The sequence below is a fragment of the Lonchura striata genome, chromosome 14, assembly GCF_050655825.1.
Source record: "Lonchura striata isolate lonStrDom1 chromosome 14, ASM5065582v1, whole genome shotgun sequence".
Classification (NCBI taxonomy): Eukaryota; Metazoa; Chordata; class Aves; order Passeriformes; family Estrildidae; genus Lonchura; species Lonchura striata.
Window position 1 is genome coordinate 8269217 of NC_140716.1, and position 23567 is coordinate 8292783.

At 47.6% G+C, this 23567-nt stretch overlaps 1 protein-coding gene across 1 annotated transcript; it reads left to right on the forward strand.

The window, feature by feature from the left end:
- Window positions 1-155: 155 nt before the first annotated feature.
- Window positions 156-15456, forward strand: ITPRIPL2 (ITPRIP like 2). The gene is given in 4 exon segments (XM_021539859.4): window positions 156-238; window positions 9184-10055; window positions 10147-11774; window positions 11776-15456. Coding segments are annotated over 4 exon segments (2787 nt in total). The 3' UTR covers window positions 11980-15456.
- The last annotated feature ends 8111 nt before the right edge of the window (window positions 15457-23567 follow it).

The following is a 23567-nucleotide window of genomic DNA, read 5'->3' on the forward strand; positions in this document are numbered from 1 at the left end:
CAGTTCTGCCTTCTCAGGGAGCCAAGCCTTGCAGAGGAAGATGACAGATACATGTGTTTGTATACAGACTCTAGAGCTGGCTGTGTTTGCTTATCATTTGTCATGAATACAGAGACTCGCAGCACAGAACACTGGTTCAGCATAAGCTGGAACATATGGTCCTCTCCAGCAGATGTGACACAAATTCCAGCATTCACTGGATCTTTCAGGCTGATGACCAGCAAGAGGATTCATCCTGGTAAGATGGAATATTCTTGAAGCTTTCCTGTGGACTGCTGCTCCATTTAGGATTTTTCCTTGGATAGGGCAGAAAAAGTATGGCCTGGTTTTCAGCTTGTATTGCTGGCAGTTCACGGCTGCTGAAGCATGGACTCATGCTACCTGGACTCATCTGATACATTGCTTGGAAGTGATGTTGCAAACTCCTGGGATAAAAATACTTACATGAAGCTATTGCTTTGGAGTAAGCTGATAGTTCATTCTTTCTTTCCAACTGACTCATCATTCTCCACAAACTTGGTATTCAAACATAAATAATTCACCAGACCCAGTGGTGAAAGCCCTATATGTTGTTTTCTTTGACTTTCCAACTAACAAGAAGATTCATGGTTATATTATTCCCTCTTTTTACTTCCCCGTGCTTACCAAAATACACGTGATACTGCTACAGCCTTTGCTTTTACATGATGTGTTATGACACCCTCCATGTGTCACCTAGAACCGACCTGTAGTGAGTTAGGAATAATCAGCAGAACTCTTAACACATTTGTCTTTCTGATTTATTAAAAAAAACTCAAAAAAACTAACCCCCAACAGCCTAATTATCCCAGCCAAGAGAAACTAATAGAACAAATTACACACATGATCTGCATGTGTTATGAAAACTGCATAAAACCAAGAGAAGTTTGCAGAGATTTCCTAGAGAATATTCATCCACATTGTAAAACCAGTGATAATTTTTCCTGCATCTGGCAAATATTATGCCATACTCTGCTCTTACTCAGTGCTCACCCTGTTCATCTTAGGCAACACTTTCTCATTCCTGAGTTCTCTCACATACCAAGATATTAATCTGCTTCTCATACAAACAGTCAGTGAGCTGAAATTGCTGCAGCACACCAGCATGGACTTGATTCAGTATCTGGTTTTGTTTCCTTTATTTTGTTTGTTGTTAAGGAGGAAGAATCTAAAGTGCATCAAAGTCCATTTGGTGTTTGGAGATTCACTCATGCCCTTACTTAGCACCTCTGTGTTTAGATTTGCATGCTCTGAGGTTTTAGAAGTCACAGCCACTACCCATCTGTATTTGCCTTAAATCAAACAACTTCTTAAATGAACTTTAGGTGTTTCATTTTTCTTTGCATTTTTGGACATAAGTTGGATCTGATTTTCCTTGGGCTTTGCTTTCTTTGGCTTCTAAAATAATTTTATAAGGTGTTGCTTACTTGAATCACATGGCCATTGGCAAGTCCAGCTGTGCCCCTTGCCCAAAAATGCCTTTCTTCAGGGAGCTACACACACAATCAAAATCTGCTCCAAAGGTAATAAATTACATGTGGAAGCATTATCATGACAATTGACTGTCATTATTGATGGGTTGGTGACAGTATCTGTGCAAATACATATCAGTGTGTGCTTCTTTACCCTACAGCTCTGCTGACTCAAGGAGTGGGTGATGTGCCTTTCACTCAGAGCCTGCTCACAGAGGTAAGTGCTGCTGTGGCCTGAGCCATGTTTGGGGTGGACTCCACTGCACCTGGAGAGCTGACAGGGGCCAGGTGGTGGTTGGAACACGCTGCAGTTGGAGCCATTTACATTTAGGAGGGCTGGCAAGACCCTTTTACTGGCCCCATCTTCAGGTCTGCTGGGTGCTCTCCACTCTTGTAGCAAGCAGAGAGCACACCAGGTGTATTTATGTCTGTCCTGGACTCGAAACCTTCCAGCTCTTCCTGGTGAGCTGGTGACAAAGGGTGAGTTTGCACTGCTGAGCAGGAGCTGGGCTTCCCTGGAGCAGAGGAGAGGTGGTTCCATGGTGTCCCAATGACCTGCAAGCATGACTGGAGGCCAGGAGAGGACAGCCTGTCTGCCTCTGGGCTTCCACATAGCGGGCCACTGTCTGTTCAGTATGTTTTGAGCTGGATGCCTTGCCTTTTGCTGATGGATAAGGACGGGCACTAAAACTAAGTTATGCCCATTTCTACTCCCTGTCTTTGATCAATGGAGAGGCTGTAAATGGACTTGTTGCCTGGCTGTTTTGAGACATACCTATTTTTTGTAATATTCATCTACTTGGGGAACTAAATCAAGAGAAATAAATTCAGTGAAGCACTCAATCATCATGAATAATTCATTGTTCTCTAATGTAATGATATTTAAAATATATTTATTTGGCTTATAATTCATAAACCTGTCAAAAAATTGATCTAGAAAGAGGGTTTATTATTTATTCCAGAGCTAAAGGCTAAAGTGCTGAAATTGTGTGAACTGAAATCTTTTAGCAAGATCAGATACAGCCCTTAGTATTTCATACTTCTTAAATGACTAAAAATATTCCCACAGAGATGAGCTGTTGAAGCTGTGCTCCCTCAGAGCACATCCCAGAAAAGCTGTAACCAGAGCACAAGGTGTGAGCATTTCAAGTGTGTAACTTCCAATATCAAAGTGCTCTCAGAGAGAGCTTGAAATTCGTGCAGCCTGAGGCAGCTCTCCCCAAGCCTCTGTCATCTGTCATGCTGTGGCAGGAGGCAGAGCAGAGAGATGGAGGGAAAAACACATTAATATGAGGACAGTGTTGTGTCATTTAAAGAGATGCAATCTGTGCGGAAGCTTGGTTTTGGGTAGCTTCAGTTCTTTGTTTTTCAGTCCACACCTTTCATTCTTTGTCCACCACGGATATCCCTTTTCTGTGCTGCTCTCGGGATCAGAAAATTATTGCAGGGGTGGCTGGCCATCTGTGCTCTGCAGCACCACAGCCACAGTCCCTAAAGAGGGATCTGCAATGGGCTCAAGTCTCTGCTGCTCCACACTTTCTTTAACATTTGTGTCCTCCTTCAGTTGCAAGCATGTTTTTCTCCACTCAGCTATAAAGATCCTGTGGGCACTGGTGACCCTCTGGCTAGGGAAGGGGCTGGTTCTGGGCACTGCAACATGAATCCAATGCTGGTGAGATGTTTGTAAAGCCCTCAGTGAGGGATTCATTCCCTTGCATGGGTAGGACCTCAGCCAGGTGATGGATGTGTCTGTTCACACATGTGAAATGCTGAAATGGGGAAAGTGAACCTTTTACATTCACTATTCTGCTCCCCTGTTTGTAGGTACCACTTTAGGGATAGCAAAGGAACAGAAGACAGAATGTGTTCTGGAAGTAAAGAAATAACATTCAAACATGAACCAGCTTCTTGTAAAGGCAGTTTGTTCTTGACCTCAGTCTCCCTTAGCAGAGCCTGGGCCATTCCTGTTGTTCCAGTGGGTATAATTTGCATTTGTATCTATGTGAGAAACTTGTATTTTATAGTTCCAGGGAGTAAATATGATGCCTTCTGTATCATAAATTTAAAAAAAAAATTAAATTGAATTAGGTAGAACATGAAAGGTGCTCCCACCTCTGTTCAAGTGGTTGACACTGTAATAATGAAACCTATGACACCATATGTAAAAATAGCTGTTATTAAATGAGCTCATCTGAATGGCCTTAAAGATAGGAATACGCTGCCCTTGCTGCCTTGCAAATAAAGTAATTGTGTTGCTTTGCATCGATCTGTGCAAAGTTTAATCTTAGTTAAAGAGACACAGCCTGAGAAACCACTGTGGAGAGATGCTGGGAAGAGATCAAATTTAGCTCTCCTGGTGAGATTTCAGTCTCCATCACTGTACTGCTCATCCCCTCACAGGGCAGCCAAGCAGGTAAAGAATTTACTTTGAACCAGGAAGATTACATGACTGGGGCTGATTTTTAGCCATGATTTCAACAACTCCATGTGCAGACATCTAGACCAGGCACTGTGCTGGAAGCTTTTAATGTCAACTGCTGCTGAGCAGTGCTTGCAGCATCCCCCCAGCATCTTTCCACCCAAATTAGGTGGGCCAGAGCAGTGCCCAGGACACTGCCCTCTGTGGGCTGGTGTCACTGGGGTGGTGTTTCCTGATGGAGATAATCCAGTTGGGGATTGCTGCCAGGCTCCATGTGTGGGTTTGGTGTGAAATCTCCCTGAGCCCAAGGACCTCTGCTCCTAGCCTCTGGGAATGCAGTGAGAAGCAGTGCTGGCTTGGGTCCTTTGATAGTTTGGGGTTGCCTTGTTTTCTCTGCAGGTCACTTTCCTTTTAAGCCATTAGCTTTCCCCCTCTGTGTCCTTGGCAGGATGAGGTGAGGGTCCAGGCCAGGCCTTCCTAGAGCTGCCACTGCCCTCCAGCCCTGCAGAACAGGTGCTGTGAGCCAGAGCATCCGCTTTTCCCACTCTAATTGCCGAGTGCTGATAAGCCAGTTTCCCCAGACAGATCCTCCCTCACTCAGGTTTCCTCCCACGCTGTATTTTCCCTCCTTTTCCCTGGGTGGGTGATCCAGGTCAGGCTCATCAGGAGAGTGTCAGCTGAGCCAGGATCATCTCATTATCTGGGGCTGTAAGCCAACAACAGAGCTTGTTCCCCGTTGCGTGCTTTGCTTTGATCCTGCGAGCTGTATCTCATCACTTTGTGCCTAAACTTCAACTTTGTAGCTTGCTGCTGCAGGGTATTTGTCAGGCACAAAACCCCTTCTCTAATTTCATGGCAAGCTTAGGGGTGCATAAACCCAAAGCAGAAAGGCCCAGTAATGACAGTGACTGGAGGGGACGGTGGCAACTGCTGCTGCTTTGCTGCTCTTTGAAAGCCGCCAGTGACACTGACACAGCCCTGCTGAAACCAGCACAGAGCTGTGGGACAAGACTGGTGTCTCTTCTCCAGCTCCCTTGTCCTGGTCGTGAAAAACAGAAATGGCACAACCCCCAACTGGTATAATGAAACTGCTACAATCCTCATTTAAAATACTGTGCTTTAATCAGTAAATTAGGACTCAGCTATGTGATCACTTTTTATTAGTTAAGCAAGTTATGGTGCAAATACAGATTTCAATGACTTACCATTGATTAAGCTAAACTGTTTCAGTCAGTGGCTAAATTCACATTTGAACACACTCAAATGCATCCAAGTTTAATTAGATCTGTATTAAACTGGTTTTTGTTAAACTGTTTTAACACAAGCACATGCAAGGTTTGGCTCCATGTGATGCTTCTTAAACCTGGGGATTCTACAGTGGAGATCCTCAGACCCACAACATCTGCTGAGCCCTGGGGGTGGCAGGGAAAGGGAAGGGCTGAGGAGGCTCCCGCATGGAAGGTGACACACTGGGGCCTTGGCACTAGCACAGTGTGACCTCCTCTGCTGCCCTGGGACAGTTAGCAGGGCTTGCTGGCTGCAGTGTTTAGATACAGCACTGGAAGCTGTGACTGCAGTCATTCAAATGTGGATTACATCAAAAACTGAACTTAAAGAGCAAGTGCAAGACTTGGTCTTGACCTGGAGAGTTTTCATGTTTCCATTTTCAATGTAAGAGACATTCCCCATCTCTGCTGATAGCCCTGGTGTATGATGGTTGCTTCCTTTTCATGATGCTGTAGTTGGAATTCTTCACAACATGAGCTACTTCAGCTTCATGGAGACCATGGGACAGCAAAGTCCCAGACTCACAGCTCGTCACACAGAACTCAGTGTGCAGTGGCACTGATGCAGATGGGCTGGGGGTTTCATTCCTGGTTCATTGCTTAGCTGCAAATACATAGGCATGTCTTCCTGATTGCCAGGTAATGGGCAAGTATAAATAAATGCCCTGCTCAAACAAGTTTCTATGCAGAAAATAATCCTTGGGGGTTTTCAAATGATATGGGATAAACTGGGAGTGAACCATCTGATGCTAGTACTGATCAGCAGCATAGAGCCAAGATATTGTTTTTGATAAGGACAGGATTGGACAAGATATTGTTGTATGAATTACTCAGGAAGCCATCCTACAGAAAGGAAATCCTGTATTGAGCTGTATGTGGTTTACAGCAACCCAGTCTGCTTGCAGGCTCTCAGATTAAGAAGTAATACACCCTGCTGATAGTTAGTGAGCAAACAGACTGGCAGGAGTGCCAAGCACATACACCCTCTCCTGTTTTCCCATCCCCTGCTGCTGTGTCTGGCAGAGATCTATTAGTCCACAATCAAAAAATTGATTTATGTCTGTCTGATGCTGTTGGTTTGTACTGTAGTTAATAGTATCCCATAAAATCTGGAAGTCAGAGGAATAGCAAGCAAAGGATATTTATTTTGATCATGGCATCTCCTTGGCTGGACCGGCCAGTGGGCTGTGGTAGATATGTGCTGGTAGCTTTGCTTTCAGAGGAAATAATTAGAAAAGTAATTGCTGAGACGTGAAGCCAAGTGACCAACCATTCAGACTTACATTGTTTTGCAATCAGTCATTGTACTTTACTGCTATAGACTGTTTAATAGTGCATTATGAGAAGATGGAGGTATAACCCATTTGCTGTAGAAAAGCAGCTGTACACTACTGGTGCAGGAAGGGATCCCCAGAGACTTCCTCCTGCACCTGCAGTGGACTGTGCAGCTTGGGTTCAGCAGGGCAGATACCAGCCTGGGATAGCTGGGAGGAAATCTCAGGCTTGTGTCTCAGGTAGATCATAAAACATCAGTCAAATCAGTCAAATATCATCACCTGTTCGTGCCTTCTGTCTCCTCAGGTGGTGTGCTCTGCCTGAGTCTCTGACAGTGGCTGGTGTGCTGGAGCATGAACAGATCAGTCACACAGATGTATGAAATACTACCAGCTGTGGAGAAACTTTAATGGATACTCTGACCCACTGCTTTCTTTTCTCTCTGCAAATCCCCCCCAGGGCTATCATGAGCTATTTTTAGCTCAACTTGTTTAAGAATAACATTATTCCTTATTTAGTGAGCAGGATATCCTGTATATGGGACATTCTGGAGTGAGTGTTTAGATAACATTTAAACAATGGGTGATTTAAACAATGGTAGTAAAAATTGATGTTATGAATTTTCTCTGGTCACAATTTTGAGGTCATGTTTATTACTGTACAACCTATTCTTTTTCTTGAGTACACAATTGCTATTAAAAACTTCATAAATCTCAGCACCTCTGGGATGTCTCCCACCTGTGACATACTCAGCATTTTTCCCAGAGACTCATCCTGTGCTCAGGGAGTCATGAAGCAGCCAAGGTCCCAGAAAACCAGCCACTGGCCATCTTTCATCAGCTCAAGGCTCTACAGATTTCATCTTGCCTCTGGCTGAGGAGGAGAGAAAGGACTAATTTAATTTAAACAGCAGTGGTAAAAACCAGTGCTGTGGATGCATTCTGGTTCTGATGCTAAGGTCATATAATTAGCATTCAATCTGTTACTCTGCAGCCTGAGAGAGTGTCCCCCAGCACCAGCTGGGTGTGTAAAGCACGTGCTGAGCCTGTGATTACACTGCCAGGCCTGGTGTGGCTGGTCACACCTCTTGGCCAGCTGGCCCCGGGGCTGTGCCACTGCCTGGGGTGGCATCTGCCTTTCCTGCAGCCCGTGGGGCCCACGGCTGGCTGGGAAGCTGCAGCACTGCCCTGTGCACAAGTCCCACGGGGATAACTGCTGTGCTGGTAAGCTCAGGGTGCCCGTGGGCAGCAGGCATGGAGGGCTGTGCCAGCTCCTGCAGTTGCAGCTGTCTGTCTCCTGAGCGTGGCTGTGCAGCTAATCAAATCAACCCTGCGTGAAAAGAGAGTGCAGCCTGTCTTGAAAAATCAGTGTGCCTGAAGCAAGGCCCAAAGGCATGTGAAACATGCTGGGCTTGAGGGTGAAAAAACAACACAGGCTAGTAAAAATTGAATGTATGAGCCAAGGGTTCACAGAGGTCAACAATATTTTCCAATAAAACATCTTGAAGGATCCATTTAATACCAGGACAGCTGTGTTATTTAAACAGTTTGGAGTTTTGGGGGTGCAGGACAAAGTAAAGTGATGGGTCACAGGCAATAAGGAGAACAATGAATGGTTTTGTCCCCTCACTCAGCCTTGTGAAGAAATATAGGAAAACATGAAACAAGGAGTGGGAAAGAAAGATGCTTTTCATTTCCTGGGTTTTCTTTGCAAGATATGGCTGTTGTGGGATGATATTTCTGAGTAGCAAGGCTATGGACTTAGCTGGCTGGAGCTGTCAGAAAACATGCTTTTGGTTGTAGGACATGGAATATTTTGCTGGCTGAGATGTTGCCTGCTGTTTCTTGCCTTTACATCTGCTTTATTTTTAATTTTAAAAATCCCCAATCTCCTGATTGTAACTCCAAGAGTCAGAGTTGGAGTGATTAGGACTTCTCTTTGTATCTCTCAAGAGTACTCTTGACGCTCACCCTAGTTTGGTTACCCATGAATTAATTCAGGCTGCTTGACCTTGGTTACCTAGTTTGCCTTTGTGTGCAGCATCTTGGCTATGCAACATATGCTACTTCCTGTCAGGTATGATTTTTATGTACCTAAAGTTGTATTTTGTTTCATACAAACACAGTTATACAACCAAATATTTGTATGGCATATCTCTTGGTTCTCTGATCCATTCCTTATTACAGCATTTGCAGCTTGCTGGGTTCAGTCTGTTGTGTTCAAGCACTGCTTTTCACTTATGTGGAGCCACCCATGGCACTGTGCAGATGCAGCAGCAGGAACTTTATCACCCGAAATTAAACTGAGCTGAATGCTTACAAAGATGGTCCTTAAACTTCAGCAAACAGCTTCAAAACTCTGTAAATATTTATTAAGCAAACAGGAGTTGAGGATGATAACCCTGTCCCCATCAATATTTGAGGCAGTTTAAGATACTCCCAGCAAACTATGTGTTTAAAAATCTCAAGTATCTGCGTAGATTTAACCTCTGGAGTTATTTCATCTCTTAATTTGTTAATAATTTGGGCATAAGGTAAAAAACCCAAGGCTTTTGAATGATTCTGTGACTGCAGGCAGCTGTAAGTATGGCAGCAGCCCATACCCACCCTGGTGCACTGGCACTGATGGTTTTGCTGCTCCTTTGGCACCGAGACCCTCAGGCAGAGCTGGGAACCGCCTGCAGTGGGCCAGGCTTCTAACACTTAAATTTGAGGAAAAGCGTGCAACGTGGAGCTTGTGACACAACACCGCCGTCCCCTCATGTGGGGGCACAGAAACTCGCGGCTTCACAGCAGAGCACGCCGCAGGGCGCTGCTGCAGGGAGCGGGGCACGGAACCCGGCTCTCGCTCGCCTTCGGGCCGGCACGGCAGGGCTGCGGGAAGGCGGGAAAGGGGCAGACCGGGAAAGGGGGAGACCGGGAAAGGGGCAGAACGGGAAAGCGGCAGAACGGGAAAGGGGCAGACCGGGAAAGCGGCAGAACGGGAAAGGGGCAGAACGGGAAAGGGGCAGAACGGGAAAGGGGCAGAACGGGAAAGCGGCTGATCGGGAAAGGGGCAGATCGGGAAAGGGGCAGATCGGGAAAGGGGCAGATCGGGAAAGGGGCAGACCGGGAAAGGGGCAGATCGGGAAAGGGGCAGAACGGGAAAGGGGCAGATCGGGAAAGCGGCAGAACGGGAAAGGGGCAGACCGGGAAAGGGGCAGAACGGGAAAGGGGCAGATCGGGAAAGGGGCAGAACGGGAAAGGGGCAGACCGGGAAAGGGGCAGAACGGGAAAGGGGCAGATCGGGAAAGGGGCAGATCGGGAAAGGGGCAGAACGGGAAAGGGGCAGATCGGGAAAGGGGCAGATCGGGAAAGGGGCAGAACGGGAAAGGAGCAGATCGGGAAAGCGGCAGAACGGGAAAGGGGCAGAACGGGGAAGCGGCAGAACGGGAAAGGAGCAGACCGGGAAAGCGGCAGAACGGGGAAGCGGCAGAACGGGGAAGCGGCAGAACGGGAAAGCGGCTGATCGGGAAAGCGGCTGATCGCGGCATCGGGAAACCGCGACCTCGCGGGCGACGCCGCTCCCCGCCCCGGGCCGGCCCCCGTCGGACAACGCCCCCGGCCCTCGGGCCGCCGCCCGCGGCATTTCCTCTGAGCTCAGCCGGCGGCTGACGCGGGGCCGCGTCCCTCGGAAGAGGAAGCCGGCGGCGGAGCGGCGCGGAGCGGCGGCCGGGCAGGCAGGGGCGCGGCGGGCCGAGGGGCAGCGGCGCGGCCCGCGCTGGGGGCGGCCGGGGCGGCGGAGGAGGGGGCCGGCGGGGGCGGGCGCTCCCCGCCCGCGGGGCTGGGCGGCGGCGGCTCCCCCCGCGGCCCGAGCCCCCGCCGCGCCCTGCCCGTGTCCCCGCTCCGCGTGCGGCGCTTGTGGCCGCTGCTGACCGCGCTCTGCACCGCGCTCCTCTGCCTCTTCCAGGCGCTGCGCGGCAGCGCGGCCGGCGAGGGCGCGGGGGGCCCGGAGGACGCGGCGGCGGAGGCGGCGGGCTCCGGGGTGCCGCTGCTGAAGGGCTCGGCGCTGCTGCTGCTCGGCTGCCTGCTCGCCCGCTGCTGCGGCGCGGCGGGCGGCGGCGCCGGGCGCGGCGGGGCGCGGGGCGCGGCGGGGGCGCGGCGCGGGGCCCTGGAGCGGTTCCACGCGCGGCAGCTGCGGGTGTCGCCACACGTGCTGGGGCACAGCAAGGCGCACGTGGGGCGGGTGGTGGCCGAGCTGGTGCGCGCCGCCAAGGCGCAGGGGCTGCAGCCCGGCCCGCTGGCTCTCAGCCTGCGCGGGGACTTCGTGCGCATCGGCAGCGCCTACGAGCAGCACAAGGTGCGCAGCCCCGACTGCTTCGACATCCTGGTGCCCCTGCGGCTGCCGCCGCACCTGGAGCCCCAGCCGCGCTGTGCTGACGGGCCGGGGCCGTGCGGCGCCTTCGTCTGCGGCCTGCGGGCGAGGGACGGCTGGACACGACGCTGCCGGCCCTTTGCCGAGGGCTTCTGCGTGGAGCTGCAGGGCCGCAGCCACCTCTCCTCGGGGCTGGTGCTGCGCTGGTTCCAGGGCCATCTGCAGCGCTGCCTGGGAGCCGTGCGGTACCGGCTGCAGGAGCGGTGCCGCGTCAGCCTCTCGGCGTGCCCCGGGCAGCCGCCCACGCTGCACATCCTGCCCCGCTCCGACTACGTCTGCTGCCACATCTCCATGGCCGTGCGCCTCATCCCGGCCGTGCCCCTGGGCGACGCGCTCTACCTCACGGCCCTGCCGGCCGAGGGCCCGCTCGGCCCGCGGGCCCCCGAGGCGCTCTGGGGCCTGAACGCCTCGCGGCAGGAGCAGCGGCTGCTGGGCTGGCTGAAGGAGCAGGCCCCGGCCGCCTCCTGCCACCTCAAGTGCCTGCAGATCCTCAAGGGCCTGCGGGACCTCCGCAGGCACGGCCTGGAGGAGCCCTTCTGCTCCCAGTGGGGCCGAGTGCTCTCCTCCTACATCCTGAAGACGGCCCTCTTCTCCCTGCTGCTGCAGGGGCCCTTGGAGGCCTGGGACGAGCAGTTCCTGGTGGAGCGGCTGGAGGACCTGGTGCTGTACCTCAGGGACTGCCTGCGCAAGCAGGTGCTGATGGATTTCTTCCTGGGCAACGCCGGCGTGCCCGAGGCCGTGGCACTGCCCCGGTTCCTCAAGGAAGCAGCCCCCGTGAACTTGCTGTCTGCCTTCGACGGGCCCACGCTGGACCTCGTGGCCTTCCAGCTGATCAGCACGTGGATCCAGGCGCCGCACATCATCAGGATGTACAGCAGCCCCCGGTACTGGCGCCCGGTGCCCGCCCCGTGCCGCCACATGGCCGAGGCCAAGCGGGAGCCGCAGGGAGAGTGAGCCGGTGGCAGCCCGGGACAGCGCACACTCCCGGCTCGCTGGTGCTACGAGAGCCTGCATCTGCCTGAGCACGGTGGGACTGATGAAACGTGCTTCTGTGCTTCTGTTCCTGAGCGGAGAAGAGCAAGCTGAGACTTATTGAAACCGATTCTCATTCTCGTTGGTTGTACATGGGAAAATTGTGACATTTCTGGGGAAATGCCTTAGTCCGCAAGTGCTGTCTTCGGTCGACAGTTTGCAAACTAAAAGGCTCAAACTGACATTTTTAGAAATCCATGTTAGCTTCTTGTCTTAGTGGCAAAATAGAGCTTTTTCTGAGATTTTATGATGTAAAATCCACGTGGGATTTAAAAATTTTCCAAGTGCAAACAACACCTCCCACCCCAATCTATCAGTGTACCAAGATGTTCTTCAAATGTGATAAGCACTAGAGCATAGGTGTGGATCACAATTTGAAATGCTCAATGCCACACTTTAAATTTCCGGGGTAATCGAGCACATTGTGCTAAATGGAAGTGTAACGCATGTTAATGTAAACTTGAGGGAAGAAGTGAAACTGCTCTGATAACAAGATGAAGAATCTAGTTTCACATTTGTGTTCAAGGTGAAGGTTATATTGAAGGATTGAAGTGCAGATAGAATGGAACAAATAGCACTTTATTTTCACAAAGGCCTTATTTTTTTTTATAATTGGCTGCACTAAGTTTTGCTCTTGAGGAGGCATTAGTGTTTTGTTAAAGGAGTGGTGTTTGAATTATCCCAAGGAAAACCTTTTAAAGAAATACTCTGAGGTTCATTTGTTTGTGGGTTCTAGTTGAGGTTTATTATTTGTTTCCTGTAGTCAAGTGTTATTTCCTTAGAATATGCTTTACCTCAAGGACCAACAACAAAATAAGAAATTCTGTATTATATTTTGGAACAAAGCTTAAACCAGTCCAAATCTCAGTGCCATAAGTTGACTCTGGCACCCTCCTGCTCCCTGGTAGGAGTTTGGTGAGATTTTTGGATGACTGCCTAACCAGTTGTCTTGATTGTGTCAGTGTTTGAACCAAATAACCTTGATGGGATTTTCTAGTGCAGTAGTATAGCAAATTGTTATTTTGTTATGGGGAGAAGAAATTAAAATATTTCAGGGTACTTCAGAATTATTTAGCACTGATTTGTGGTACAGTAGCAGTCTTGGGCTACAGATTCTGGTGCCCTCTGAGTATCAGGCAGATAATTGCCACTTTTTGGTTATGTCCCAGTTGCTGGAATAACCTGGTGAGTTGTGGAGCCTGGTTTAAAAGTGTCCTTAGCTACTACTGCAGGTGTGCCAGGGTGTCATAAAATTCAGAAATTCAAACCCTTGCTTTTTTTGGTCGCCTGCTCGAGTATTTGATGTATTAAGTCCCAAAATGTGTTGCCAAATTGCTGGTGCTCAGGAAGCTAAGCATGTGCCTTATTACCTGCAGTGCTGTGTCCTGAGTGAGCACTCTCAAATTGTGAAGGACCAAGTGTAACTTGTGGGAAGCTTTAGGATAACCTCAAGTAACTAACCTGCTCTTCCTCTCTCCCTGATGTATTGGTGTGCCTTACTCACAGTTCTGTGCATCAGAGCATGAAACAAACATTCTCAAAATCTATGAAGCTTTATACAAATCTATTTTTCTAAATGGAAACACTCCCTAGGCAGATGTTTGCCTACTTCTGTCCATTTCTTTAACTGCTCTTGCAGTCATATTTTCAGGTAATTATGGCATAGGTCACACCCACAAGCTGGGTTATTTTTGTATTCAAAGCCCTGTGTTTTTTTCTACAAATACAAATAGTGTATTTATAGGTAGTATTGATCAAATGTTCTTTGCACATGGTATTTAAGACTAAGTCAGCTACATTCTGGGTTGTTGGGGTTTTTTTTTTTGTAGTAGACCATGATATGTACTATTTTTGCAGGCTTGTATTTCGTGGTATTTAAAATAAGATGTAGTTCTGCAATCAAAGCCATTGAGTTTTTTTGCCCAAAGAAGAACTAGATGGCCAGCCCAGGGTGTTGTGGCTGCCTGAACTCTTGACATGAAAATCCTTGAGCTGTTAATTTTGGCATCTTGATCACTTTAGTCAGCTGTCTGTTTATATCACTGCCTCCCTGTCTAAAAAGGGATATTTTCTCTGGAAAGGGGTGTGCATTTGTTTAGTATTGCCACAATACATGGAAATCTGTAATGGACTTGGTAAGGGCTTCCTGACTAAAATGTAGTAAGGTCAGGAGAAGAGTTGCATTGGAAAATACATGACAAGAGATGGTGGAGAATGTAAATTGTTTAGAAGATGAAAGTTGGGCTGAGGGGTGAGTAACAATGATGGTAAACTCTCAGTGAAGATGCAAACAAGCCAAAGGACATGGGGTAAAATTGGAGAACTATTGAAAGCAAGTGGATTTGGAGTGTAGGGTAAAGAGATTTAAGTGGGTTTTGTTTTGATTTCCAGTATTTCCAAAGCAGTTGAGTCCATCAAGGTAAAAAGTGAGGCAAACCCTCAGTTCATTAGCTATGAAAGTAGATCTTCAGTGTAAGTTTTTGCTCAGCAAGGCATGTTTTGAGTTCATGATGGAGAAAATGCATGTGTTTGCTTTCACCTTAATCTTGGGTGAGCCTTCTTGAAGTGAGGGGACATCCTGTTATGGGGCAGTGTGTGTGCTCCTGGGGGCTCAGGTGTACAACTGAGATATTAAATGTTTTCTCCTTACCTGCTCTAAAGCATGCATTCATGAATAGGATTGATGAAAGGAGCTGATAGAAGTTGGGTTTCTGTTACAGCATTCATCTTATTCCACAGAGACATGGCAGCACTGGGGCCTGCTGTGTGCTGGAGCTGTTGCAGGGCCTTATCTCCAGGGACGTGTACAGAGAGCTTGGCCCATATGAGTAATCCTGTGTCCCTTTTGCCTTCTTCCTCCTCTCCCAGCCCATGGATACACAGCAAGGTTATGCATACCTGTTTGCTAAGGCTGCAGCTATTAAAATGTGCCATGGATTCAGTAGGGTTGCCTGTGTGTGTGTAAACAGAAACACAAACACAGAAAAAAGGGCATGTTACCTAGCACTAACACGGGCTCTTGGTTCTCTTACCTGCAACCTAATTTTGCAAAGATTGTGCAAATGAAGTTGTTTTTATTGAACGTTGATTCGGAAGAAGAGTCACACCTGCTAGAGAATAAGTTAATTTACAGTACCAAAACTCATATATGTAATTTCATTTTGTATTGAAAACTGCTCTCTATTTCTCAAAGGCATTATATTTTATCTGACCAAATATCTTGCAAACATTCCTCTTTTGATTTTGAATCTCTGCAGAGTAATGTAAATTTTAAGTATCTCTTTGTAATGGACATTGCTGGTACAACTATTTTCTGCTGGTTAATCATAAGACCAAAGATGAAACTGAAGTGTTCAGCTGCTATTGTTTTGGATTTTTTTATGTGTTTATAGGCTCAAAGTGTCAGCCCATTTTAATGAAACGTTTATAAATTCATTTTCTATTTAATTCCAAAGTACATTTGCACTTTTATTGTTTCCATAAAAAGTTAGTGGTTTTGTTTGAATATTTCACTGTAATAATAAACAACTGTTTCAAAGCATCTGTGCCTCAAGATTTAAATTCCTTGTTGCCTTTTTTTCACTAATAGCTACCTGCAGCCACAGAACTGTAATTGGCAGGTTTATGTGTTCTTTAGGAGGAGACTACTAAAGTAGCAAAAGCATGGAAAAGCAGGAAGTTCCATGCCCTGGGAGTTGTACAGAGGGATGTGGAGGAGAGCCAGAAGAGAGCGGAGCACGGCTGGCACTGTCTGTGGTGGTGCTGACTTCTGAAATGGAGCACCTTGGGGTTTGTGGTTGCCTTGCTCAGGGTTGTTGTTTCCTTGGCTCCAGTGTTGGGTCGCTGCAAATCTGCTCTTTCTGGTGCTTGATGAAAAGTGAGGACTTCATTTCACAGTGTCTGTGTGATCCTTCAGCATGGTATGTCCAGACAGGTCTCTGTGCCAAGCGGTGTAGGTCATGCTTTTATTAAATATGGGAAAAGGCCTGCTGAAGCCAGCAGGAGTTTTGTGGATGGGCCAGCAAATTACCTGGCCTTTATTAGTCTTTGGTAAGATGCAAGAACTATACACGTGGCTTGTGCTGGTGTTCCCTATTAAAGAAATTAACAGCAGGACCCTGAGCTTTTAAGTCATTGAATCAAAGCCAGGCTGGAAGTGGCTTTCTCCAGGTCTTTGTGTGCCTGCCTTTACCTTGCAGGAGCTGCTTCTCTGAGAGGGGCAGCAGTTGCTGGCACAGTGTGGCTAACGGGCTTCTTGCTGGCAAAGTCTGGAAAAATGTCAACATTTAGTGTCAACACTCAGCCACCCAAGTTGGCATGGTGAAAATGTATTTAGAACTTGACCTCTAATAACATTATCTCTTATTAATGGCTTCCTTAAAAGCAACAGGCCTCCTCTGGTCTCCATTCAGTCCTTGCTCTGAAGTTACTCTGTTTGAAGCTCGAGTTCCTATTCAACAATAAAGAAACACAAGTACTTTCCTTTTGAGATAAATCTGTTAACAAAAAATTAACTTGCCTAAGGACTTGCATGCTTGGTGTTTAAAGAAAAGCCTTTTTGCAACCAACACATTGGATAAATTGTTTAAAATCTTTCCATCCTTGTGCAAATACCTCCTTGTAATGCAGCCAAGGTCAGCAGTGAATTGCTGATTAAATATTGCTAATGCAAGTTAAAGCTGTCTGGAAGGGAAAGGGACTCTTACTTGTGCATCCCATTTTCATAAGGCTCTGAAAGATTTCAGACATGGGAAGTTTCCTGTTCAGGTCGGTTTATTTCTTGTGTCACCTCTTTAAATGTATGCCTGGTGAGTCTTCTTGAGGTAGGTGACATCAATCAAGAAGAGCAGCCAGTCCCACTTTTCTCGGGCTGACAGCACTGGGAAGGTGGAGGTTGAGGAAGGAATGAGGGCTGGCAGCCCTGACAGCACAAGGATTCTCCTTCAGTGCTGGCTGATGCTTTGGAGCACGGTGCTGTCCTTACTGGAGAGGCTGAAGTAGCCCCAGCTCTAAAACAAGCAGGATATGGAGGGCTGACCATGGATAGACCTGTCTGGGTTTCTCAAACATGTGAGGTGGCTAATTAAGACACTGCCTCTGCTCTTGTGCAGCTACCTTTAGTGTCCTATTTAAAATAAGTAGCCGAGAACTGGTGTATTTGCAACTGCTTTCTAAGAGACCAGCAGCAGAGCTGTACAGGTAATGTGTGTTCTGTGCCTGTGAACAGCCTGTGGGCTCAAGTAACGATTTATATGCAAAACGCTTAAAGGTTGTTAGCAACGTGTGTGCATCAAATGTCACCGTGTACCAGGCTCTGTGTTCAGCCTTGGTTTTTTCCTTTTAAAGGATAGCGATGGTGATTCAGACACTCGGAAGAATTTGGTGTACTCCAATGACAAGCTGCTTTTCTTGACACCTCTGGGAGTTCCTCCCCCTGCCACCCTCCCAAAACCCCAAACTAAACCAAAACCAAAGAAACAAACCACCACCACCCCCCAAAAAAACCCCAAAAAACCAAAACCAAAAACAAACAAAAAAAACCCACAACCAAACCCCAAACCCCTGAAAAAATGGGACCAGAGCTGCATAAAGAATACTCCTCTCTGGGCTGGGCTGGATGTGACAAGGGTTTGTTAGTGAATTCATGATACCTTTGATTATCTATTGGCTTTTATCCCTGCCACAGGATCCCCAGGATGGGTGGGGGGAGGGAAAAAGCGGATGCAAGGAAGCAGCAGACAGGCTTGATGGGGATAGTGCTGGAAAGATTACCAGCTATCAAATATAAAGAAGAAAAGTTACCAAAAATAACCGAAAATTTATGATGGATTCCTAGGAGAGGAAGGGAAAGAGTTGTTTTGAGAAGTCTCACTGTACTGACTGAAAACAAATAGCTGTAGAAACAGGAAGAACAGCAGCAAAGTCTGACCAATAGCCCACTTCTCCCCAGCAATTTCAGTCCACTCCTTTTGGTTTCAAGCAGGGGAGAAGAGAAACTTGGAGCTGAATTCACCGGCAAATCCATGTGTGTACTGCTCAGGGGAGGGCAACAGAGAGGGCAACTCTTGGCTCTCTCTTTCAGGGTTTAATCCTGTGCAGAATGCTGAAATACAAAACTCCCATCGAGGAGTGTTTGGGTGCAGTTTGCCAGTCTGTCTCCTGTGCTCCACCAGATGACAATCAGGGATCGCTGGCTTTGAAGGCGAATGAAAATCCACTTTGATTTACACAGGCTGGAAGCTGCTCTGGAGTTTCCCAGCTCCTCCTGCCATGGCACAGGGAGCCGCTCTGCTGCCTGTGCGAGTGAAATGCCGGAGCTACAGAGGAAATGAGTCATTCCTCTATTTCTGTTGCAAAAAGACTTCTCTGTGCTGTGCAATGCATTTAGGAATATATTCCTACTGCTTCTTGGAAGTTCTCCTAGGATCAGGTTTAGGCATAAAAACATCAGCAAATGAACAGGCACATTACAGACTTTTTCTTCATTTAAATTGGCTGTGCAGGCTTGGCTTCTACAGGAGGGGTTTTCAGGAACCCTGACTTTTGTGCAGTTCTCACCTCTGGGTCTGTTTGCTGGTGGAGGGGCTGCTGCCCAAGAGGTGATTGTATGGGGGATGAATGTGTCTTCTGAGCATCTTCTTTTGTCGTGCCCTGTTGGAAGTTTGTTGAAGTGTCTTTCAAAAAAGAGAAACATGCTAGTCATAGGGATTGTGAATCATGGGCACTTCTCCAAAAAATATTTCTGCACAGAGCCTGTATGTTTTCCCCAGGAGCCACTTGAGCTCAGCAGTCATTCAGGCCCTACCAAAAATAATGACATCTCCTGAATAGTAAAAAAAGTGGGGAAGTGTGGAGAAAAGCAGCAGCAGTAGACTCTGAGAAAGCAACAGGCCCATTTCTTGCCTTTTATTTCAGTGTGGTGTTTTGCAGAGTGCTGTGAACAGACACTGAACTGCCTCTTGGCACAGGGTGGATGGGGCAGTACTTGAGAAGCATCAGGCCTCTCTGTGTCCTCACTGCTGCACTGACAGATGGATGATTAAATAAAATGAACTGGCACTCAGTTGTATCTTCTGCTGTGGGAACCCTGGAGAACTTGCTAAGAATTTGGAAAATTGTCCATTTTCAATCTCTCAGGAGTCTGACTTGTTCAGAATGAAGGAGGTCTTGGCCAGCTTTGTATGTGCCTAAGGATGAGTTTTGTCTAACAGCCTGTTTGTCTCTTGGCTCTTTGAGTGCTGTCTGCCTTGAAATGCAGACTCTTCACAATGTGCTGCACCTAGCTGGGGGCACCAGTTCCAGCAGAGCAGCAGCAATGCAACTTTACTGTGACATTAACTCCTGCCATTTTACAGGTGCTTCTTAAAAAGTTCCCACTTTCAGTTACATGACATGACTTTCAGACATGGTGAGTGCATGAGGGAGACTAGTAGCAAAACACACTGACTTCTGTGGTTTGCTCCTTGAAAATGCTACTAGTGCTCCAGGAAACCATATAAATCTTGTGTGCAGAGCTTGTGTGCACAGCAGCGTTTTAAATTTGCCTCTTGAAATCATTTCCCTTACCCAAAGGGTGTATAGGGGCACATAATGAGCTTTTAGCACTCAATTCCTCAAGGAAGAATTGTTATGGCCTTCCAAAACGATCCCTGTGGTAAATGGCAATTAAAAACTAATTATAATGAGATGCTGTTGGATGAGATTAGCATCTGACTTCGAATGGCAACAGAGACATCCAGGTAGATCAGAGATGGTGGGAGGAAGGGGTGAGCAGGGAAAGCAGCGGGTCCACTGCAGGGAGGGACAGGAGATCACCTTGGGGAACATGGTCACTACTGGGTGGTCTCAGAAGAGTCAGCCCTCAATGGGAAACATGACAGTGTTTCTGAGGGAGAACCATGGGATTTGCATGAGCCTCTTCAGCCAAAGGTGTCAGGGCTTGTAACTCTTGTGAAGGAGATGTGGTGTGAGCCCTGCATCCTGCCTCTGAAATGCCAGCTGGTGAAAGTGCTGCTCACCTGTCTCTGGCAGCTGGAAGCACTGTGTAAAGGGTCATTTCGGTGGTGAAATTTATCTCTTTGGCTGATAAAGACCTTCATAATGAGACTTTCACTTCAAAGGGCTCCGGCAGTGCAGCAGTTTGAGTATCTGTTTGCCTGACTGCCGCTAGAGTAGCTGTATGTGAAGTGCACAGGTATTTTATTTGTATTAAACTGCTCACTCTCAGAGGTCACCAAACACAGCTACCCCAGAAACTTTCAAGTTGCAGAGCAGAAGGTTAATTTTGAGTGAATAAGTTGTTTCTCTGATTGAACACAGGACCCTGCACACACCACCGTGTGCTGTCCTGACTGCTCTGGCACATCTTTGCCCCTTGAGAGCACCCAGGACTTGTTTTCAGCAGATCTCCCTGGCCAGGCTCACAGAGAGAGCAGGCCCTTGCAGTGAGGGGAGCAGATGGATGCCTCCTTTCTCTGTCCTGCACAGTATTTTCATAACCTTTCAGTGGCATCCCTGTGGAATGGGGACAAGATGGCAGTCACGTGCTGGCCACAGCCACTCCGGTTCCTCAGTGGGGGAGGAAGCCGGGATGAGATCAGATTTACTTTTGTCCCTTTTCTGCTTGGAAACTTATTTGTGTTGCTAGCGAGGTCCCCAGGCCAATGCTGTAAAAGGGATGCTGCAGGGAGGAGGAGAAGTAAGCTCCTTCCCATGGGAGATGGCTAAAGCAGTCCTTGACTCATATAAACTGCTTTGCTGGGGCCAGTGGAAAGACTTTGTCACCCATCGTGGCAGGTGACACAGACTGAGCTGTTGGCACAGTGGGATGAGTGCAGGGTGGGGCTGGACCCAGCCCAGGACCTTGCTCAGGAGCAGGGACACCTTCCCTGACAGCCTTGCTCCATCAGCTGCAAGTTCCTGGGCACATCCTGGGGAGGAACATAGCACGCTGCTGCCTGTGTAATATAGATCAAAAGTGTTCCCATCTGATCTGTAAGAACAGCGTTTTCAGCCACACACCCAGGGGAACTCCCAGCAGCAAGGAAGAATGTTATCACCTGGATTTTAGCAGACTATTGCATAGGAGCCTGGTTCTGTCTGCAATGAAAACAGGTTTGCCTTCCAAGCTCGGCTCTGAATGGCAGAGCACGGTGTGTGTTGTTGTGTGGGTAGTGATTTTGGTTTCCATTAATGTCCAAATAAGAGATGCCTTGTGAGAAGGATATTTTAATTTGGAAAGGACTCAGTTCCTTTATATTGATTGCATTTAGCTGGATTTGCAGCCTCCCTCAGCAGAGCTGTGTCCCACTGAAAACGCTGCAGGGTAAATGCATAGAATGGAGGGGAGGGAAAGAATTCAATAATAGAAACAGACAGGTGAAACCTGGGTCCCTTCAAGGCAGAAATATTCAGGAATTCCATTTATTTCTCAGCTACAGCATTGCAGTGCTTTAGAATGCAAATTGCCCCTTTAGCCCACCAAGTTTAGCTCTACTGCAGGATACAGTATTTTGCACATCTGCTTAATGAAATGTGCAAAATGGGAAAAACAGATGTAATGGTCTCTGCTGCTGAGAGGAGACGACTGGAAACAGAACCTTTTGTCATAAAAACAGTCATGCCCTTCTGAACCTGTTGAATTCTGAAGCTGTATTGGGCATATTTTTACAAATCATGATTAGGTATTTGCAGCTGAATGACCTTAAACATGGTCTTGTAGCTGTTCCTTTGCAGCTCAGAAGTGGGGTTTGCTGATGTTGATGTTGGTTTTTTCAACAAAATTTAAGCAATCTCTACTTTTCTGTTTTGTTAATTTTTTTCATAAATTAAAAGCTTTTCTCTTATGAGTTACATTTAAATGGTTTTGGATAACTTTTCCTGTATTTCACAGCTGCATGGCCCAGGGCTCAGTTATAAAGCCTTGCTGATTCAGTTGAAGAAACGTGTTTGACCACATCTGTTTCTGTGTTAATTTACATTTTTAAGCCACTGCTGGAAAGGAAAAACCTGTAAATTCTAATTCCTTCCCTGTCCACTTTCTAGGTTTGATGTAGTTTTTAATGCTCCTGTGAATGTGAATTGTGACTTGCCAAATTAGTGTGAATTAAATGGGAAGAGTCATAGCACAGTTATTCAAACTACTTCCAAGGAATGAGGCTGTTCTTCTAAAGAAGTTATCCACGAGTCTGTAACACAACCAAAGTTCTCAGCATTTATTTTACAACTGTCCTTGAGTCTCTGACAGATGATGTTGAGACAGAATTTTCCTTATTCTATAAAATCCACACTCTGGCCTTTTTAGAAGATATGATCTTATTTTTTAAGGTGGGCACTGGAAGTATCTTGAGTACCTTTATCTCTAAAGTTGTGTCACCTTGAAGGCTAGGTTCTGTCCCATTTGCCCAGCCCCTTCACCAGGATCACACTCAATCCCCCAGGGCTTGGGAAGCCACATCTGCTGCTCCCACCCAGCTCCTCTTGGTAGAAGTGACTCTCGTTCCACTGAGTTTATCTTCCTGAGAAGCGGGGACACTGCTTGGCTTCAAACTGATGGTCCTTGTTTCTCAGTCATTAAATGGAAAAAAGTATGAAGTAGAAATTTACTTCTAAAATAGAGCACTCTTCCTTAGGAATTTGCTTCAGTGGGGACTGTGAGATATTCCCTCTGTAATGATTTATATTACAAAAATAGCTCTGTCCTATGTCTGCAAACAGTTAGAAATGTGAGCCTGGAAAAGCAATCGAGCAGCTAACTCCTCAGCCCTACATCTTAAATAAAACAAAATGAATTACAAAAGCAACTGAAGAACTAAACTTCCCTATAAACACAATGTTCTCTCCTCGGAAGTCTGAAAATACTCTAGGCTTTCTAGCCTGCCCCAAAGCCTGCTGTATCCTGGCTTTTTTGGGAAGCGGGGGCCGAGGTGGGAGCAGCGCAGTCCCGGCGGCCGTGCCCGCTCCGGGCTCTCCGTGCCGGGCTGCGCCGGGCAGCCACCCACGGCTCCCGCCGGTCCCACCTCCGCTGCAAAATAGCTCCTGGAGAGAGCACCGCCTCGAACTCCTGTTTGTACATCTGACCGAGCAGTCACCCTGCCCCGTCAACACGTCCTGCCGATGACACTGGCTCCCACGAGTGACACCGGGTGATGCCACCGAGGCCGTGCTGCGCCGGAGCAGCGCTGGAACGGAGCACGGCCGCACGGGGCGGTGACAGCTCCCTCCAGGGACAGCTGTCCCGTCCGCAGGAACTCGCTTTGGAGTGCTCGGGACAATAACACACGGTGCTGCTTCCTCGGAGCCTGCCTGCCCTTTGGCTGTGGTTTTTATCTCTGTTTACTACAGAAAAAGCTTTAGCAGATTATGCTGTGTCATTCAGTTCCCTGCCAGGGCGTACGTTAGAGAAACTAGGAAGTGTGTGAGTGCAAAAAGAGTAGCTGTAATTTTTTTGTGGCATAGTCAAGGTCATTACAAAATATATGAGGCAATGAGGATGTGAGGATTTTAGATGATATTTAACTGCTTTATCTGGAGACTTAGGAGAAAAATGTGCTTTTACTGATATTACCAATTAGGGAGCTGCCAGGTGGCCATTTAATAACCCAGATGTGCTACAAGATGCAGCATCAGCAGAGGCTGTGTGTGCAGTGAAGC